General features: G+C 51.1%; 1 protein-coding gene across 2 annotated transcripts in view; it reads left to right on the top strand.

Moving 5' to 3' along the window:
• The window catches only part of ADAR (adenosine deaminase RNA specific), a 338,180-nt gene that overhangs the window by 147,974 nt on the left and 174,105 nt on the right, over positions 1 to 16,101 (top strand). For both annotated transcript variants that reach the window (XM_069652057.1, XM_069652051.1), the window contains exon 8: positions 11,341 to 11,515. In XM_069652057.1, the coding sequence (XP_069508158.1) occupies positions 11,341 to 11,515 (175 nt within the window). The remainder of the gene's footprint in view (positions 1 to 11,340; positions 11,516 to 16,101) is intronic.

Here is a 16,101-nt window from a genome sequence, read left to right as displayed (position 1 = left end):
AAGTTCACCCTCCATCCCCTTGCCACCCTTTGCCTCCCTCAATCCCCCAAAGGGATGAGACTGATCCTGACACGGCGACAACTGGCATGGACGGCGGTGGATTGGGGGGGGCCTCCCGTCTCCACCACTCAGATCTTTGCCACCGGACGAGATGGGCCCGTTTCACGCCATGATCTGCAGGGCTTCAGAGGTCTTCCAGCTCGTTCATGGGGAGAAGAGGGGTTTCCTATACCAGTGCCACGAGGCCAAGAGGAAGACAGTCCTTTCAGTCCCACTCCTGGATAACCTTTGGGATGAGGGATTGGCCCTCGTGAAGAACCCTTCCACGGCCCGGCGAAGAGTGACCGTTATGAGAAGTACAGGGTGCCGGACTCCGCGCCCAAGTGCTTACAGACCAACCGTAACCGACTCTGGTGTCGGCAGCAGCCAAGAAGGAGTCTTTGGGCTCCTCTTCGGCAGCCTCAATTTCCCCCCACACCCTCTAGACAGTGAAGGGAAGACGTTTGTTGCCATAGGATGTCTAATCACATCAGCGGCGACTAACATCAAGGCCGCCAACGCTCTCGCCATTGTGGCACGTTATGACCGGGAGCTGTGGTTCAAGATCACTTCTCTCCTGGACTTCCTTCCCGACTACAAGAGGTCAGACTATGGAGATTCTGCAGGTAGGTGAAGTGGCATCGGATCACGGTGGCCATACATCACTGACAGTTCTGTCGTGCCTTCGGCGGGACTGGCTTAGAGCCACCAATTTTCACCAGGACGTTCAGTCTAGTGTGTTGGACGGGCCCTTCGGGGACAATTTGTTCAGGAAGGCCGTAGATGAGTCTCTTCAGGCCATCAAGACGGACACGGACGGCACGTTCCTTGGGCACGCTTCAACAGACTGCTGTCCTTTCAGACCTCGGTGGAAAATCCTAAGGATCCTCCAAGGGTTTCAGTGGAGGTGCCTTGTTTTACCGCCAACTCTCCTGCTCTTCGGCCCAGGAGAACAGCGGCTGTGCCAAGTCTGGAGGAAGATGTCCCCAGGGCGGCGCTTCCACGTCCAAGCAGGATTGAACCGGCTGTGGTGTCGGGGGGGCCCCCCACCCATGCACCCCGGTGGGGGCTGGCTGCTGAGATTCGTCAGCGTGTGGAAGACAATCTCCACCGACCGTTGGGTGCTGGATGCTCTCGCCCAGACACACCCTGGAATTTAAACTGAGTGTCCCAGAATACCACTGGTGGCCCGGCAGGAAGCCACATCCCTCAGCTGCTGCTGGAGGTGCGGGCCATGCTGCACAAGGGGGTGATAGAACTCGTCTCAAAGAGGCTCCGGGGCTCGAGTGTACTCTCGTTATTTCCTTGTAAAAAAGACTGGTGGCTGGAGGCCCATCCTAGACCTCAGTCGTCTAAACAAGTACATCGGGTCCCAAAAGTTCAGGATGGTGACTCTTAAGCACATGCTCGGACAACTAGAAGGACTTTGTCATTGCTGGACTTGGAGGATGCTTACTTCCCCATCCACGAGGGGCACCGCAAGTTTCTGCGCTTTGTGGTTCAAGGGCAACATTACCAATTCAAGGCCCTTCCCTTCGGATGGAAGTCAGTGCCAAGGTTTTTACCAAGTGCCCAGCGCCTATGGTGGTGCTGCTGCGTCTACAAAATTAAGCCGGTAAAGTGGCACAGCGAGTAGAGCGCTCGCTTTGACATCTGTGCAGAGCCTGGTAACTCAGGTTCGAATCCCGGCGGGGCCAAACTCAGCTTTTCATCCTTCCGAGGTCGATAAAATGAGCACCACACACCGTGGGTAATAAGCAGCGCTCAGATACCTGAGGGTTTGTAGCGCTATATAAATGCCAAATTAAGGGATCTAAGTCTCCCTGACGACTGGCTCATTCGGGCCAACTCAAAGGACATCGCCATCGACCACACAGCAAGGACAGACCGCCTCCTGACAGACCTGGGGTTCTTGGTGAACTGTCAAGTCCTGCTTGACTCCATCGCAGGACTCTGTTTCTGGGATCCCGACTCAAGTGTCATGCCTGGCGTCTCCGTCGGAAAGGATAGCGGCCATCTTGGGCATGGTGCAACAGCTGTTGGCACTGAAGATCGCCACTGAGGTCCATGAAGTCTCTGCTCTGCATGATGTCGTCATGCATCTACCTTATGTCTATGCAGGCTGCAAATGCATTCAATGCAGGAGTTCCTCGACGACCGTTGGATACAAGTGTTGGGAAGCTTCCAGGACAAGATCAAGCTCGACGAGCGCTTCTGTCATGCTATAGTGGTGGGGAGTTTGCTTACATCTGGCCGGAGGCGCAGATTTTCAGACCCCACCGCGCCAGGAGGCTGTCAAGACGGACGCTTCTCTGGAAGTTGTGGAGCTCACACCGGAAGTCTTCATGCAAGAGGTCTGTGGCTACCAGAGGAGAAGATGTTGCACATCAACGTGCTGGAGCTTCGGGCAGTGTTTTGGGCCCTCAAATCTTTCTTTCCTTCCGTCCCTCAAGGGCAAGGTGGTGCGAGTCTTCCCGGACAATACCAGCAGGATGTTTTACATCCAGAAGCAGGGGAACCAGATCCACGGCACTCTCCAAAGAGGCGCCAGAACCTATGGCACTGGGACGTAGCCCAGGGGATGTTCCTCATCCCATTTCGTCTGGCAGGAGTGAAAAACAGTTGCTGACTCTCTCAGCAGGGAGCTGTGCTCTTGCCACAAGTGGGAACTTCAGCAGGACCTAGTGGATCACCTGTTCCGCAAATGGGACAGTCCCAAGATCTGTTTGCAACGAACACCAAGTGCCAGAGGTCCGCCAGCAGGTTTCACCAGCCGGGGAATGGCCTTTCTCTGTATGCGTTCCCTCCGCTGCCTTTGCTGCTTCGACTTATCAATCAACTCAAACGGTCCCGGTGCACGATGATCCTCGTCGCACCAGCGTGGCTGAGGCAGATATGGTACCTGGACCTTCTCGGCTCTATGGACATAAATGGAAGAGGTTCGCAGTTTGGTGCCGTACACAGATCGATCCTCTACGAGGAGTCAGGGTCTGCAGGTGCTGCCGTATCTGTCGTTGGCCAAGGCTGGACTGGCTCATGCCATCAAAGTTCATCTGGCAGCTATCTCGCGCTACACCAGATCTCCGGGACGGTCATTGTTATGGTCACACCGTCTGGTTAAGGAGTTTATCAAAGGACTGTCTTGTTCCTGCTGGTGAAGGCTCCAGCCCCGGCGTAGGAACTGTGGTGCTGACTAGGCTCATGGGTTCTCCGTTTGAGCCTATGCATTCAGCACCGCTAAAAATTTGTCATGGGAAACAGCTTTTCTTGTGGCAATCTCCTCCGCACGACGAGTGGGAGAGATCCAGGCCCCCTCTCGTAAACCACCTTACTTAACATTCAACGAGACAAGGGTAGTGCTACGGACGCACACCTCCTTCATGAAGAGGTGCTGTCGGACTTTCATCTAAACGAGCCCTTGGTGTTACCTGTGTTTTCCGAAGCCTTCGTCGCCGGCTGAGAGGACTTTGCACTCACTGGATGTGGCTAGAGCGCTGAAGTTCTACGTGGACCGCACAAATTGTTTCCGGAAGACACTTTTTGTGAACTTCGACCCTGTGAACCATGGGAAGGCCCTCTGAGGCTTCCCTTTCCAGGTGGCTCTCTGGGTGCATCACCCATTGTCACCAGTTGGTGACCGCGCTACGACCGGGAGCTGTGGTTCAAGCTTGCACCTCTGCTGAACTTACTCCCCGATAAGAGGTCAGAAGCGTTGGAGATTCTACAAGAGGGCAAGGTGGCGTCGGAACACAGTGGCCACGGACATCGCAGACTCTGGTTTCTGCCAGATGGGCATTGGAGTTTGCCTTAGACGCTGTTGCTGGCTCAAGGCCACCAACTTTCAACAGGAGGTCCATACAAGGATTTTGGACATGCCCTTTGAGACAACCTTTTCGGGAAGGCTGTGGATGGGTCCCTACAAGCTATCAAGGCGGACTCAGACGGCGCATGCCCTAGGCACGCTACAGCAGCAAGAGCCGTCCTGTCGGTCCTCTGGAGGCAAATCTCCCCGATCTTCGCAGCATTTCAGTGGGGGCTCCTTCTTACAGCCCACCCTCCCGCTCCGGGTAGCGGCCGTACTGGGCAAGGTGCAACGGCTGCTAGCTCTGAAGATCGCCACGGTGAGGGCCTTCAAGTCTCTACTCGGCATGATGTTGTCATGCATATACCTCATCAGACTGCAGGTTACGGATACGCCCACTGCAGGAGTTCCTAGACGTCCATTGAATTCAGGTGTCCGGAAGCTTTCAGGCCAGGATCGTGCTTTGAGGGGTTCGGTCGAGCGATAGGGGGGGGGGGGGGGAGTGTGTGCTCTAATCTGACTGGAGGCGCGGATTTCCAGGCCCCACCGCACCAGCAGACAGTCACAACGGACGCTTCCCTGGAAGGATGGGGCTCCCAGACCAGAAGTCTTAACACCAGAGGCCTGTGGCTGCCAGAGAAGACGTTGCACATGAACGTTCTGGAGCTACGGGTAGTGGTTTGAGCCCTTAAACTGTTCCTGCCATCCCTCTAGGGCAAGGTGGTGCAGGTCTTCACAGAAAATACCACCACAATGTTTTACATCAGGGGGCACCAGATCCCAGCGCGCTCCATGGCACTGGGCCATTGCCTAGGGGATGTTGCTCATTCCTTTTCATCTGGCAGGAGTAATGAACATGGTCGTCGACTCTCTGAGCAGGGAGCTTCGCTCTTGCCACGAGTGGGAACTTTGGCAGGACCTAGTGGAGAACCTTTTCCTAAAATGGGTCGATCCCCAGACAGCGACAGCAACGAACACAAAGTGCCGGAGGTTTGCCAGCAGGTTCCCCCCGCAGGGGAGCATGGGTGGACACATTCTCATTCCCCTGGGACGGCCTTTCTGTATGCGTTCCCCTCAGTTACTGCGAGTCATCGGTCAAGTCAGACAATGCTGGTGCCGGATGATCCTCATCGCACCGGCGTGACCAAGGCAGACCTGGTACCCGTATCGTCTCAGCATGTCGGCATCTCCACCAGTGAAGCTGCCAATGGTCGCGGATCTTCTCTCCAGGGAAGGAGGCGCCGTGCTTCACCATGATACAGGGTCTCTGAACCTGAAGGCCTGGCTCCTGCAGTGCTTGATTTCGGTGGCTACGAGCTCTCAGCAGACTGCAATGAAGTTTAGCCTTGGTGAGCATGGTCTACTTTGAAATGCTCCAGACTCAAGTGGAAGAGATTTGCTATTTGGTGCCGTTCCCAGTAGATCGACCCTTTGGGGGTCACGGCTCCTCGGGTACTTCGATATTTGCTGTTGTTGGCTAGGTCCTTGTGGTCGCACCGGTTGGTCAAGAAATTCATCAAGGGACTATTTCGCTCGTTCCCACCGGAGAAGGCTCTCGGCGTGGGAGCTCAATGTGGTACTTACTAGGCTCATGGGACCCCCGTTCGAGCCTATGCATTCAGGTCCACTTAAGTTTGTTGTGGGGAACAGCTTTTCTCGTGACCATCACCTTTGCATGAAGAGTGGGTGAGAGCCAGATAATCTCCTGTAAACTACCTTACTTGACTTTCCATGAGACAAGGGTGGTTCTGCGGATGCACCCCTCTTTCATGCCCAAAGTGCCGTCGGACTCATTTAACAAAGCCCTTGGTGTTGCCTGTTTTTTCCAACTCCTTTGTCGCCAGCTGAAAGGACTTTGCACTCGCTGGATGTGGCTAGAGCACAGAAGTTTTGTAGCCCGCACGAAGTTTCCTGAAAACTTCTCAGCTTTTTGTGAACTTTGGTCCTGTGAACCATGGGAAGGCCCTGTCCAAGGCTTCCCTTTCCAGTTGGCTCTCCTGCTGTATAACCCACTGTCACCGGTTGGCCGACTGCTGCCTGGCCGTCCGAGCCCATTCCACCACGAGATTCTACTGCGTCGACCAGGATTCCAGGGAGGAGTCCTGAGTCGGCCAAGCAGTGCTGCGCAACCTGTTCGCTTGAAGGTGAGCCTAGTGAGGAGGTAAGAGATTGCTTCTGGTGAGCCTTGCCACCTCCCGTGGTTGCACATGTGTGTACTGCTATGGATTCATTTATCATGAGCATGTGAATCTCTATGCCAGACCCCATGCTGGTGAAGGAACAAGTTAATTACCTGTAACTGTTCCCTAGCATGGGTCTGGCATGGATTAACATGCAAATCCTCCTGCCTGCAACTCTTCTGTTGGTCCTACTGCCACTTTTGTGCTACCAAATCTGAAGATGGCTGCCAGAGGGGCTTAGGTCGAGGGCAGTCATTGGCTAAGGCCAGTATGGACCAGAACTCAGTGACTGGTTTATGGGAGAGACGGTTTAGAAACTGAACTGGAACTGTTCATTCATGAGCATGTGAATCCATGTCAGACACATGCTGGAGAACACGTTACAAGTAACGTGTTCCTTCTGTTTACCTTACTTTATGTAGTCTTGCTTTCCTCCATCTTTCAAAGGTATCGGTTTCACTTTTGCAGCACACAGTACCCTATGTGCAGTGTTGCGGAGGGCCCTTTGGGCTTCTTTTTTTCCTCTTAAAGTACTGTTAAGGAAATACTTTTATCCTTCCCAACTTTTACGTTTGCGAGATCAGCATACCCCACCCTATGTGGAGTGCTGTGGGGATACCTAGTATCCCCTTCTCTGCTATTGAAACTTTTTGGTTACAGTAACAACCCTATAGTTATGACTGGTGGATGTGTTCTACAGACATCTATGCAATTTTCCACCGCAGGCTGTATTCACAGCTGCGGTTATGCACAAGAGGGTCACCCATGTTCCTATGCACCTTTCTTTTTTGCCATGTTTTGTGTGGTTGTTCTTTGGCAGCCTTCTGCTGCCATCCTGAGGGGTACGTCTTGATGTGAGTTATGTCTTCGGCAGGAACCCTTTGTGTAGCCCGCAAGGCTCCAGTGTGTCTGGACAGGAAGCAGAGGAGGAGCCTTAAACCACACCCCTTTGTCTGCTGATGCGCCTGAATGGAACCAGTTCCCACTGGGAAGGGGAGTGGGTGTGTAGGGGTGTGGGCTTTCCTGATTGGACAGCCTCCCCCTGCAGGGGAGTTTGCCAATGAATGGAAAATCCTAATGTGAGTTTCCTAGGGCAGAAGGCAAGTTGTTCACTGGAACAGAAGATCCGACGCAGAAGACAACCAGTCGCCAGCAGGGACCCTTCCAGTAGCCATGAAGAAACCACTGCTCTCCTGAAACAGTTTTGAAATCGGCAAAGGAGCTCTGAAGAGGACTCTCCTTCCTGTTGTCCTGCTGGGACAATTAGCTGTAAGATGACCTACAGAATGAGCGATCCCCTGACGCTTATTTTTTTTCCAGGGCGGTAAACTGCCAATACCAAAGGACAGCCAACCCAATTGCAGTGCATTGCCTTCATGTGAACTAGTTCTTCCAGAACTTTGGTCAGCTCCAGTTGGACTTTCTCTCACCAGAGTGCAGGACTGCAGAATCCATGCGGATGAACCGGGCAGTAACGGTTCTCTGGAGCTTGTAAAAAAAAGCACCAAAAACGGAGACCGATGTTTTAGTATTTCCTTGCTGAGGGTCCTCTATTGACTGCTCCGACATCCCTTCCAAAGTCCCTTCTTGGTCACTGCGACCAAGCAGCAGGAGACCGGGGTCCTCTGCTCCTGCATAGGAGGGGATCCATCTGCATCATCAATACTCTTAAGCTACTGTGGGTCTCAAGATGGTACTTAACTCAAGCCAATTTGTTACTGGAGTGGCGTAGCCAGAGTTAGGGTGTTAACCCATACCCATTGCCCAGGCCTAAAGCGTGTGCACCTACATGGAGTACTGTCCAAGGTCCCTAATGACTTTTATTCCACTTAAACATCCTACTTTAAAGTAATTAAAGCATCCCATGGAACTTTGCCTTTTCTGCTGCTGCGCATGAATTTGCACCCCTCTTCAACTTACTTAGAACTCAGTTAGGGAATGGATTGCTAAAGTATTGGAATCATTGAAAAGTGTATTGCTGAATAGTCCTTACAGTAGAACATGTCTGAGTGACTAGTTGGTTGATCATTGAACTGTTCATAAGTGGTGCATTCCACTACTATTGTAGTGTTGCTTATGTTTTCTATGTGTTGGTTAGCCTAAATAGTTGTACTTGCCTGAATACTTGCCTTGTGTATATCAAATACATGTATAGTTTACTATAACTCAGTGTTTCTTTGTGTCTATGTATTTACTGAGTGATTGTACTTACCTACAGATCACATTCTCATAAGATAAACCTTCTACTACTTTTAGGTAGTAGAGCTGGGGCCTGTATACCAACGGAAAGTTTCTCACCTGCTGGTAGACCTTGGGTAAACTCCCCATACCTAATCAATATGAAACCTGTTATTTTGTTATGTAATTTTGTCACATACAGGTCATATAACATAAATGACTTGGAATAATGAAAAAATCATACATGTAGTTTTTTCAAAAACGGGACACCCAAGTGACAGCAAAAGTAAAATACAAACTAAGGGCCTAGCAGTTGACTAGAAGTGCAACATTTTACATATTTGCAAAAATCAACCACAAAATAACAGCTCCATGCATGAGATGGCCATTTTATTAAATATTTCGATCTTCAAGCCACCAGTATCTATTTTTTTATTTTAAAAAAAGTATGCTTTACACCTTATGCACATCTTTCAGGGAAATGCAAAGCCAAGGCCAAAATTAATTTGGGTTTGTCTTCTCCAAAACCATAAGGGGATCAAATTTGGATAAGCAATGGATGGTAAATGTGGACCTCAAACTTGTCATGTAATGCTATCCAACTGGTGCTGCCGCCAGCCTGATAAAATCCATTGCACACCAATGTTGTATAGGTGACAAACCAGGCTTCCCTGGCACACAGCTGGATCAACTATCCCGCAAGCCAGGAGCCAAGTGGAGGCTACTGCATCCAGGTGTGGTGATGGACAGCTGTCTCCGTATGGCATGTAAACCGGTACAGGCGGAGGCCAGACACTAATGTAGCTCAAGTTGGATGTTGGGAGAATTCTCAAAAATGTGCTAATTCCCTCCACCTTGGAGACCCCCAGCTATTTTGCTGGATTTTGAGGACTTGATTTTTTTTAACCTGCAGAGTGACCCTTTTCCCCACTCTTGTATTTTTGTGTGAATTGTACCTGTTTCTTTTGGTTATGGAGTCTGACAAACTCCATAGGCATCTTTTACAATTGTCACACAGCACCCTCAGTGCATTGGCACAGGTAAGTCTTAGATTTCCCAAGGTTTAGATACCTTCTCTGGGATAAACTATTGTTTCCCAGAGCAGTAAAGTAAAATTGGCTTTATTTGGGGTGTGCTGGTTCTAGCAAATACAATGCTATCTTATAATAGAGTGCTGGAGGGGTTAGTATCCCCTCTGTCTAAATGCTAATGTAACATTTTTTGTTCCCCTTGGCAGTGGTTTCGTTTTGAACTACCAAGGTTAGTATTTACTGCGACCATTCGCGGACCCGGTAACATTAACCGCGGGAGCCATCTTTTTCAAAATGGCGTCCAGCCATCCTTGTTAAAATGGTCCCCCCGGTCTTTGTTTTTATCGCCATTTCTTTATGGAAAGGTCCTTCTAGAGTTTCTCTGTGCACCAAACCAGGTTTGGTCTTTGTTCATTCGCCTTTGGCGGGCTTCAGGAGTGGAACCCGCCTCTGGCTGTCTGGGGTAGGCAGGAAGGGAGGGAGGTGCCTGAAACTCCCTGTGCTTAGTCTCCTAGGAGACCCAAATGCACTCTGTGGTGATTGGCTGGCTGACTGTCCGTCAAAGACAGCCACCCGGCTGGGTGAGTGACAGCTAGGCTGGAATAATGGGAGAGATGTGAATAAAAGGTGGGTCTCTTGGCTTGGAAGGCAGAGTCGACCACTAGACGAAGGAACCGAAGAAGAGCTTGAAGAGGACGGCTGCTGCCACTCCTGGACCGTTGGGTTTGCCCGGTGAAGCCCTGCTGCAGGTCCAAATCGCCAAGTTCGCATCGACAGAAGCCCCTGCAAGGACGACTTCTCCCATTGAGTTGGTGGGACCAATCAACTTCCACGTAAGCCACCTGGACACCCATCTCGTAGCTGGTTGAATTTTCCTCAGTTGCTGCAGGAAACCGTAGAGCCAGGGAGAGGGACACCAGATTGTGTGCGTTGCTTGTAAGGTGGCCTTAAGCTTTTGGAAGATCCTCTGGACTCCCACGAAGCAGGACTGACCCAACCTCACCCTCCCGCCCCCCCCTCTTCCTCCCTCTGTCAAGTGCGGGACCTCCAGTCCACCTTGACGGCCAGGAACCACGCTTACTGCCATTTGCTGTACCGCAAGGAGATGAAATGCGAACAGCAACTGAAAGTAAAGTTTGCTGGTTGCCAGCTTTGACAATGCCAGTACAGTGCAGGAGTCCCCGGACATCCTCCCTCTTGACCCCATGACTGAGGCCCAAGAACAGTGACACCTGCAAGAGCTGCACAGGAAGAAGTCTTCAGCTGCATCTTTTCTTCTTTACCAAGGTACTCTAAAACAAGTCTAAGAACTTAACTCTTACTGTGGAAGTGCTTGTAACTTGTGCCCCTACATTTGATTCTTCTTTTTATCAAAGACCCCTAAGAACTTGTGCAAAGACTTTTCCATTACTTACCAGAAGTGCTTTATCCTATCCAAGACTTTTTGCCTGTTGACTTTGGCTTAGCCTATTGAATGACTCTTCTAGTGAACTCTAAAAGTATCAGCACTGCTTATGAATATTTGTGGTCTCTTGTGTTTTAAAAACCTTTGCATTTTAGCAACTTTTAATTTCTGAATGCCAACAGTAAGGTATTAATGTCCCCAGCACCCTTGTTACTGAAGTTACCTGTGGGTGTAGGTTGTCTGTGGGCCATCCCAAAAGGGCCTTGTCTGATTCAGAAACTCAAAGTGTACAATATTGAAGTGCATTTGTGTTACTATTTTAGTGCTCCCTTCAGAATAAGGCTTTATAACTGACTGATAAACAGTTTATGCAAGAAACCTTGAGTGTACGTTTATTTGAATACCTGTAACTATCTTTAACTCCACTACAGCTCACATTTCCCCTCTTGAGATGAGCCTGTCTGCTCAACACGCTACCAAAACTGTGTAGTTTGCCTATACCTGTAGTCAGTGTTTTGTAGTGTTCCCAGAGGGTACTGCATTCAAACTTTGCCTAACAGTATATGAATGTCATGAAAGCATGCATGCCTTTTTGTAAATGCTGATGTCCTCGCAGGCAACTAAATATGCACTGTTGAAAATTGCAGTATCTGATGTTATAGGTAAGCGCACACTGAGGGCAATGCTTTTTCTGTTTTTTTTTAGCAACTTCCGGTGTCTGGCAGCACATTTCATGATCAGATAGCAATGCTCAGCCACCAGGTTTTCAACTCTCTAACTGCACGTGTCCAGCACAGCCTCCTTGGCAGAAAGATCCTTGCAGCCATCATCATGAGGAGCTCAATTGAGGACATGGGCACTGTCATAAGCATTGGCACTGGTAAGGAACATACTCTACTACACATTTCTTTTGCTTTTAGATGATTTGTGACAAAGGGGCGATTGGGGTGTTCTTGTGAGTTTGCAAGGGGTTTGTGGGTGATGGATGCATTCCTTGTGGGTGGATGTTTTCCTCCACTGATGAGCAATCCCACAGTCTGACGCACCTCAGTCCACACCTTGGCCCTCTGTTAGTGCTGTGCCCTGCTTTAGTCCCTACTGTGCCTTTTTGGTGGTGTTAAGCCAGTTTATCAAACCAGCGGTACATCTATTGCCCTGCATGGCCTTTGTTATTTTTGTACCCTCCTTTTGCTGTCATTTCATTCATTTGATGGCTATTTGGGATCCTGACTGGCCACTGGGAAACCTACTGACGTCTCACCCAGCAGCCCTCCCAATACCCCTTGACCTTTTTTGTATTTACTTATCCACCCCCCCCGTTCCATGGAGACTGGTGACACCAGCATAGTCCCTTTGCTGTATTTGTAGGCAGCTTGAACAGCATTAAAAGTTTTAAAGTTCTGCAACTTAACCATTCCATTGCGGCTGTTCTTTGTGGCTGTTTTTGCATATGCATGTTCTTGCCAGCGCCTACAAAGTGTTGATGGAAGCCACATACCGGTGTGCCTGCAAAAGTGGGATCTTTCGGCCAAAACCTTGCAAGTTGCATAGATGGTAATTGGACGGCTGGGGTGTCCAACAGTCTAGGGGAACCCATTCCTGCAACCGTCAAAGTAGTTGGAGAAGATGCTGTACAAAGACCTATTCACCCTTTAAGCTTGTGTTGCTGATTTTAATTTCTTACAGTACAGATTTGCTTCTCCTTGTCCAGGGAATCCTGTCTAGGGCTCTTCCTACCTGAGATCTACCAGGCAGCTGAGTCCTCTGCGTGCACCCAATATTTACCATCTGGATCTTTTGCCTTCATTCTGGAACAGAAGTTGTTGGAGAGAACTGTGGCGCTGCTTGCTTCTTTGTACATCGTGCACATCCAGACCTCTGCTGCTGTCCTGCCTCCAGATCCCTCCCATATACAGTCTTGGTGTTCTATGGAGCATCACTTCACTCCCTTGGACCAGTAATGTGATCTCATTGCTATGGCTCTTGCCTTCCACTAATGTGAGGGTTGTCTCCCACGTATCTAACTTCTCTGGATTGCTGGATAGATCATTCTATACAAGTGTATTCTCCAGCATGGGTTCTGGCATGGATTCACATGCTCCTGAATATTCCACGTCAGTCCGGTAGTCCTCTGGAAACAGTTTCACTTACAAATTGTATTTTCCCTCTAAACCAATCACTGTACTCTGGGTCATACTGCCCCCAGCCAATGACCATCCTCTCCCTAAGCCCCTCCTCTGGCAGCCACCTTCAGATTTTTACCGCACATTCAAGTGAGTCCTCGTTTAGCTCCATGAGCTTTTTATCGGCAGTTTCTATTTTTGTCAGAGCCTGTGTGCCCCTCTCGCCGGATCGTCAGAGGTTTCTTCGAAATTTGCAGAAGGCCATCTGGCCACTCCGTGCCTATGGCCGTGTCAGAGAAGGAAGATCCCTTTTTGAAGCTCTGCACCGGATGCAGACTATGGAACGTGTTTGTGGGGGACAAATGCCAACAGTCCCTCAACTGTCTTCATCCAGATCACAAAGCGTGAGATCTGCCTCGGCATAACCAAGAAAAGTGTATTGACACAGTAGACTGGCAGCTTGGCTAAACGCCAAGGCCTCTGCCCCGTGACCCTAGCAGGGTAATGCCTCACCCAGGACTGGCCAGCCCGAGGAGCGGGTTTTAAGTCCTTTGAGGTCGACCCATCCATGGGGACCCTAGACTAGGCCAAGCACTGCAAGTCTAATTCTGTCAGGGTCGCAACGCAAATGGGTCCTGCGATGGGCAGGGTGTGATCAGCGTCACACCCGCCTCCATCGCCAGCCAGTGATCAAGCTCCTCCTGAAAGGAAATCGTCCAAGCTGCGGGAGAAGCCAGAGAAGAATAGGACGGAGGAAAAGGCGGCTGACTTGATTAGAAGGCCCAGGCGGTGCCGGATGCATCTTTGTCTACTATTGGTGACAGCGGCTCTCGAAGGCCATAGGGGCTGACCCCATGAAGGTAACACCTATTGCACCCTGGCTGTCCCTGCCTCTGAGGCGGGAGGTCTCAGTGGGGGCAGTGGCAAAACCTGCTTTTATGCCGGAGAAGAGGATGCTGTCTGAGCCCCACCTCACTGGTTGCCAAAAGGGAGGGGTGGGGGGAGTTGGAAGAGTGGGAGAAGAGCATGACGTTTTGTCCACGGACGAGGAATCCGGCACTTACCAACGAGGGTGTGGAGGATGACTGCACAGGACCTAGTGTTCTAACCACGCCAGCTCAGCCAAGAGATGTATCCCTGGACATCTTATCGACCCTACACAGTCAGAAATCTAGAAAAGGAAACCGCAGGCCCCAATACCTGCGGCCCCTGATCAGCCACTGGCTAAAAAAGAGGAAGCGCCATAAGACGCCGCTGTATTGGCCTCCACATCTGCGTCGGGTGCCCTCCACGGTAGACGCAGGAAATAACACAGCTGACGATATACTCTATTGTCACGACGGGCGGATCTCCGCAGCAGAGGGCATCCCCCACCGTGTGAAGGGGTGGGGAGGGGGATGGTTTATTCTATGGTCGTCAAAGCATTTTCAGCTTACACCCAAGAAACCCAGGAGGGTTTCCTGTACCAGAGACGCAATGCCAAGAGGAAGACCACCATGGCAGTACCGCCTCCTGGATGACTTACAGGAGGGGGTCCTGGCCCTCTTGAAGAATCCCTGCACGGCCCCAGCCAAGAGGAATAAGACTGGAGAAAGAGTATTGGGTGCCGGAGTCCACACCAGGTGCCTAAGGTGTCAAGTCTGTGCTGTCAGCAACCGTGAGGAACAGATCTAACCCTTCCTCATGCTCCGTCACTACGGACAACAAGGAGAAGGTGACACCATGGGGGGGAAGGTTTACACCCCGGCATCGACCAAGGCGGACAACATACTGGCGATCCTGGCCAGGTACAATGGCGAATGCTGGGCTTTATTCTGTAGTTCCAGACAACAAAAGGATGGAGATCGCTCTCTTCCAGGAGTGAGGTGGCTTCAGACCACGCCATCAGTTGCGCTGGGACCTCACCGACACAGGGCTCCAGCAGATGGGGAACAGTCTTCCTCCGTCGTCAAGGCTGGCTGAAGGCCATGAGTTCCAGGCAAGGGTACTGGATAACCTCTTTGAGAAGGCCGTCTGAGTCCTTGTAGGCCCGAAAGGCGGATACAGAGATGGCCCGTGCCCTGGGCAGTCTCCTGCAACACCGCTTTTTTGTGCCTCTGGAGGAAAGTCAGGGAGGTTGACGAGTTCTCCTTGTCGTACTGCCAGCCCTCCAGGTCCATGACCCAGGAGGCCTACAGTGGAGGTGCTGTCGGACGCTGACCCCGAAGCAGGACTGAACTGACCAAGACGTTGGGCCCCCACCCATGCACCCTGGTGGAGGCCGGCTGACTGGATTAGTCAGCGATTGAGATCGCCACTGACAGATGAGTGCTAGATGCTTTTGCCCACACCCTGGAGTCTCAGCACAAATATCCCCCTGATGGCCCGGCAGGAGCAGCACACCCTCAACTCTTGGAGGTACAGGCAATGCTATGAAAAGGTTCGATAAGAGCTGGTTCAAAGACTACTCGGGGGTTCCGTCTATGCCAGAAACTTTAGTCAAAGAAAAAAAGGGGCTGGCGGCCCATTCTAGACCTGCGACGTCTCAAATTCAGGATGGTTAACTTGCAGCACGTGCTTGGCCAACTGGAGGAAGGAGACTTATGTTGCTGGACCTGGAGGACGTCTACTTCCACGTCCCATTCACAAGAAGCACCAAAGTTCCTGCGCTTCGTAATGCAGGGCCGGCACTACCAGTTCAAGGCCCCCCCCTTCGGCCTGAAATTGCCTGGCCCATATGCATCTATGGGCAATAAACATATACCCTTCCCTGGACGACTGATTCGGGCCAATTTACGAGAGTTGGTCGTTGGACACATGGGATTGACCAGCTGCTGACCAATCTGGGATTCTCCCATCAATTATCCGAAGTCCTGCTTGACTCCATCTGGGAATGTGCTGTTCCTAGGAGCCAATCTCAATACAGTCTCCTGCTTAGCCTCGCCCTCGGGCGATAGGGTTGCAGCCATTCTTTGGAAAGTGCGACAACTGTTGTCACTGAAGACTGCCACGTTGCAGATCAATGCGCTTCTCGGCATGTCGTTTTGCATCTACCTTATCAGACTGCATGTTACGGATGCAACCTTTTCAGGAGTTTCTTGGATGCTCGCTGGGTTCAGGTGTCCCAAAGCTTCGAGGACAAGATCCTGCTTGACGAGTTTCGTCGAGCGATACATTGGTGGAGCAGTCATTCTGTCGCCTGGGGGCACAGGGTTCCAGAGCCCCTGTACCAGGAGACGGTCACCATGGAGGCTTCCCTGAAAGGCTGACGAGCCCACAGACGTCTGCACACAAGAGGCCTGTGGCAGGCAGAGGAGAGGGATCTCCACATCAATATCCTGGAGCTCTGGGTAGTGTTCTGGGC

The sequence above is a fragment of the Ambystoma mexicanum genome, chromosome 1p (genome assembly GCF_040938575.1).
Source record: "Ambystoma mexicanum isolate Mex_15411 chromosome 1p, UKY_AmexF1_1, whole genome shotgun sequence".
Taxonomy (NCBI): Eukaryota; Metazoa; Chordata; class Amphibia; order Caudata; family Ambystomatidae; genus Ambystoma; species Ambystoma mexicanum.
Note: the sequence above shows the minus strand (reverse complement) of the source record. Positions and strands in the feature narration are given on the sequence as shown.